Source organism: Miscanthus floridulus, chromosome 2 (assembly GCF_019320115.1).
Source record: "Miscanthus floridulus cultivar M001 chromosome 2, ASM1932011v1, whole genome shotgun sequence".
NCBI classification, from domain to species: domain Eukaryota; kingdom Viridiplantae; phylum Streptophyta; class Magnoliopsida; order Poales; family Poaceae; genus Miscanthus; species Miscanthus floridulus.
The window spans coordinates 139,797,338-139,801,832 of NC_089581.1; the positions used below are offsets into that span (position 1 = coordinate 139,797,338).

Consider the following 4,495-nt stretch of genomic DNA (forward strand, 5'->3'; position numbering starts at 1 on the left):
CGATCATTGTTGTTTTGTTTTGGAATATTAGGTGAATGAATGATTCCCCTGTGCAACAGTATGTTATTTTGTGATTTACTCTGTCCCAAGGAAAATACAATTCTATATTTGAACAAAATCATTTTTTTAAAATTTAATTAAATTTGTAGAAGATAGTATATTTTTTTGTGTCATATACAGATAATTAAACTCTTTTTTAGTTGGAGTAATCCCTGTGCCGTGCTCCAGGAGAAGATTGGCAGGCAGGGTGCCTTTTCATGGCGCAGCACAGCGGCAACTTGTCCGGAAAAGTTTGCATCAACTGTTCCTGCCCGCTGGAACGGGAGGACGATTCGGTGACAGCAGTAAGTAAACCAAACAAACAGCAGCTTTCGTTTCGTCGTAAACGATTATGAATTATTTATGGTTGGTTGGTTTGGTGTGAGAGAAAAATACTATTCTAATTTATAATCCATGATCGTATACAAACAAGCGAACGCGCTACTGATAGATGCTCGTGGTTGACGTCAAAAAGAGGGAGACAGATGCTCATGGTCAAAGCAACGAGCCATGGCAAGCAAAGGTTTGTGTGAGCAGCCGAAGCAACATGGAGAGAGAGAGGTACGGAGCGACTGACCGACCGACCGACTCTTTGCAACCGAAAGAGGAACGAAGGGTTGGTAGTCTGGTACTCTGGTAGACCAGATAGTTCACCGTCGCGTCCTCCTGGGACGTCTCACGTCTGTTCAGAAAATGGAGAGACCCTTTTTTTATTTGTTAAAATAATAGAAGGAGGATAATTGGGGGCGTGCGCTATGAATCTTGAAGCAACAATCGTTAGGGCCTTGCATAACATTTCGGGATTCTTTTTTCCCCTTATATCACTAGTGCTACCTTTGATCTGAAACTAAAACCAGTAGTGGACCCACTGTTCCGAGTAGAGTTTGAGCGAAACGTTTGGGGTCGATAAGATTGCGTGTTTCGGTTGTTTTCGGATTCATGGCATGGAATTATTTCTGGGTGAAATGATTGTATAATTTGTATAATAATTCATCAGCTGGATTGGTTCCTTCCTCCATTTTGGAATAACCGAACGACCCCTTAGCAAGGTGCAATGCAACAAATATCTTAGTCTGTGACCATGATGAAGTCTAGGCTGCGCCCAGGATCGTTGGGTCCTAGGCTCGCCACTGTCTAAAACTAACCACATGCACAAATTCAGACCGAATGCCATATGGTGCCGCTACCATAGAAATGTTTCCCCTAGTATTCCTCCCACCTCGGCCACCAGGGATGTAGGGTGGGCTATCCGCAAAACTGTAAATAGACTTAGTTTCAAAACCAGCTATTTTCGCATAGTACAATTTTTGTAGCACCTTGGGCCATACTTTCAGTTTTCTGCTTTTACGAATAGGTGGGAACAGAGAGATGTTTCATAACTGTTTTAAGAGAGATAGAGAGAAGAGGTAAATTTTGTAATTGATCCAATTAAACAATTTATAATTTTTTTCACAATAGTTTTTCCATGTATCACAACAGCCAAACCAAACAGATCCTTAATAGGTGCCGAAGCTCTATACCCTTATAGAGAAATATATACAAGACAAGAGAGAGCCTTTTTTTTCATTAGAGTACCTTTTATGACTTCATATTTGAGCCAAAGATTCCTTCAGCATTCTACCAAACCATCCAAATTTCTTCAGAATTCCTCCAAGCGAACAGACCCATAACACTACTGGCATTAATATTTGCCAATGTACAACAGTACGAGATGGCGAAACATTTGTCTCTTGTACGGATTGTCCCGCTGTTTCCGGATAAAAAGGAAGTCGAGCAAAGTTGAAAGGCAAAGCCGTGCAGAAAACACAAAAATAAAATAAAAGCAACCAAACCAAAAGTCTAAATAACCAAGCTATTTTATGGGTAAAAGGTAATCCATCTGTTCCGGCAAAAAGGTCTGCCCATGTTTTCACTCTAGCCTCACATGGCATGTCCGCATGAGCACATCCACATCATGTCATGTCCAGGCGAGCGAGGCATGATCCGGACGGACACCGAGACAAAACGAGAGAGACCCATCAGCTTTCAGCTGAGAGAGTCAAACCCTCCTCCGGAGTCCGGAGCACGGGCACAGGCGCACAGCCAGCTCTCCTCTCGGTCTCGGTCCCCTGCCCGGTCCACACTCCCTCGCGCCCGCTCCACTCCACTCCACTCCCCCTCCCCAGTCCCCACCCCCAGCCCCATGAGCCGCCGCCGGTGACCAGCAGCACCCCCATGGGCTGCGTCCAAGGCCGCCCCTCCGCGCCCAGCCCCGACCACCCGCCGCAGCCGCCCGAGCCGCCGGCCCCCGCGGCGGCGGCTCAGGAGGCCGCCGGGAAGGCCGAGCAGCCGGCAGCGCCAGCCGAGAAGCCGGCCCGGCGGGAGAGGCGCTCCCGCTCGTCGCGCAGCGGGCCCGGGCCCAGCTTCGCCAACAGGGCGCGCGGGGAGCAGGTCGCCGCCGGCTGGCCCGCCTGGCTCTCCGCCGTCGCCGGCGAGGCCATCGACGGATGGACCCCGCGCCGCGCCGACTCCTTCGAGAAGATTGACAAGGTACGCTCGCGCGCCCTCCCATTCCCCCGTCCCCACGCCCGCGGTTCGTGGTGCCGCCATTGGGAGCTGACAGAAGCTTTGTTTGTATCTCTGTGGGCTGCGCCGCCTGCGCCGCCGGGCAGATCGGCCAGGGCACGTACAGCAACGTGTACAAGGCGCGCGACACGGTGAGCGGCAAGATCGTGGCGCTCAAGAAGGTGCGCTTCGACAACCTCGAGCCCGAGAGCGTCCGCTTCATGGCCCGCGAGATCCTCATCCTCCGGCGCCTCGACCACCCCAACGTCGTCAAGCTCGACGGCCTCGTCACCTCCCGCATGTCCTGCAGCCTCTACCTCGTCTTCGAGTACATGGAGCACGACCTCGCGGGCCTCGCCGCCAGCCCGGAAATCAAGTTCACTGAGCCACAGGTCCCCGAGATCCCCAACCACCGTTCCCGCACTGCATCCGCTGGGTGCCATCGGCTTCACGCACTCACAGCGCATGAATGGAATGCAGGTCAAGTGCTATATGCATCAGTTGCTGTCGGGTCTGGAGCACTGCCACGACCGCGGGGTGCTGCACCGCGACATCAAGGGCTCGAATCTGCTCTTGGACAACAATGGCATGCTGAAGATTGCAGATTTTGGTCTCGCGTCATTCTTCGACCCAGACCGTAAACAACCTATGACGAGCCGGGTGGTGACCCTATGGTACCGGCCACCCGAGCTACTTCTCGGCGCAACGGATTACGGGGTGGGTGTGGACCTGTGGAGCGCAGGGTGTATCCTGGCCGAGTTGCTCGCTGGGAGGCCAATTATGCCAGGACGAACAGAGGTTGGCATAAAGTTCTTAACCTCACAATATCTCAATTAGATATACTTTACATCTGACTGCATTCCAGTGAAACGTAGCTTGCCTCAGAATCATTTCTGGATTGATGTAGTTCTGTTATATATTTGGAGAAAATTTCCCATTTTGACTTTTGAGTTTGCCGATTCTGGTATGGTCGGTGATGGGGCTTCAGTGAGTTGGTTAGTTTGCTTCCTATTCCTCACCCATGTTCAATTCCAGGCATGACGAGGTGAAAACCGAAAATACCCTTGTTCATCATAGTACTGTGACTTGTGAGAAGAAACCACAGGAGAAAGATTCCTTTTTTTATTATTTGTGTATTTCTTTATGAAACATCTCCTCTGTAGTTTCTGTTGTATAACAAGCCACTCTAACTGAATCATGCCAGCATAGAAAATGTCTGTCCAGCAATATCTCTCGTGAAAAATTTATCTTCCTCGAAATTCTGATTATTGCCACATGTTCCAGCATTCATTTCCATGCTTCCTGTCCATTTTCTTTTTGAAAATTGCCATGCTTTATTTCATTTTGCATCCAGTCTTCTGTATCTGATTCAACTATGACCTGTTGCACTGTTTGTGCACTTAATGTTGTCCATACCATCCAACCCGATGAATAGCAACTGCCTTTATCTTCCATGTTTCACTGATCTAGTCATGTCTGTCACTTTTAGGTGGAACAGCTGCATAAAATTTTTAAGTTGTGTGGCTCACCAACAGAAGAATATTGGAAAAAGTCAAAGCTGCCTCATGCTACAATATTTAAGCCTCAGCAACCGTACAAAAGGCGAATAAGAGAGACGTTTAAGGATTTTCCACAATCAGCACTGCAGTTGATCGAGACACTACTTGCAGTTGATCCAGCAGATCGGTTAACAGCAACTTCTGCATTAAGAAGCGATGTAAGCTGGTTACTATTTCACACTATCCTATTCCCATCTGATGGCACAAAACATTTGAAATTCTTTATTTGTGTTGAAGTCTTCACTAACTTTCATGAACACAATACTTGATGTTTAACAAATTAATGAGAATATTTCTTTTGCTGGCACATAATGATATATCCACTGGTCAAAATTTAGGTGTATCGCATATCC

The 4,495-nt window shown here is 48.3% G+C and overlaps 1 protein-coding gene across 1 annotated transcript in view; it reads left to right on the forward strand.

The window, feature by feature from the left end:
• Positions 1-2,119: 2,119 nt before the first annotated feature.
• LOC136537162 (probable serine/threonine-protein kinase At1g54610) overlaps positions 2,120-4,495 on the forward strand; it is a 3,913-nt gene continuing 1,537 nt past the window's right edge. The window contains exons 1-4 of the mRNA XM_066529219.1: positions 2,120-2,568; positions 2,691-2,975; positions 3,064-3,381; positions 4,073-4,300. Coding sequence (XP_066385316.1) covers positions 2,254-2,568; positions 2,691-2,975; positions 3,064-3,381; positions 4,073-4,300 — 1,146 coding nt within the window. The 5' untranslated portion in view covers positions 2,120-2,253. The remainder of the gene's footprint in view (positions 2,569-2,690; positions 2,976-3,063; positions 3,382-4,072; positions 4,301-4,495) is intronic.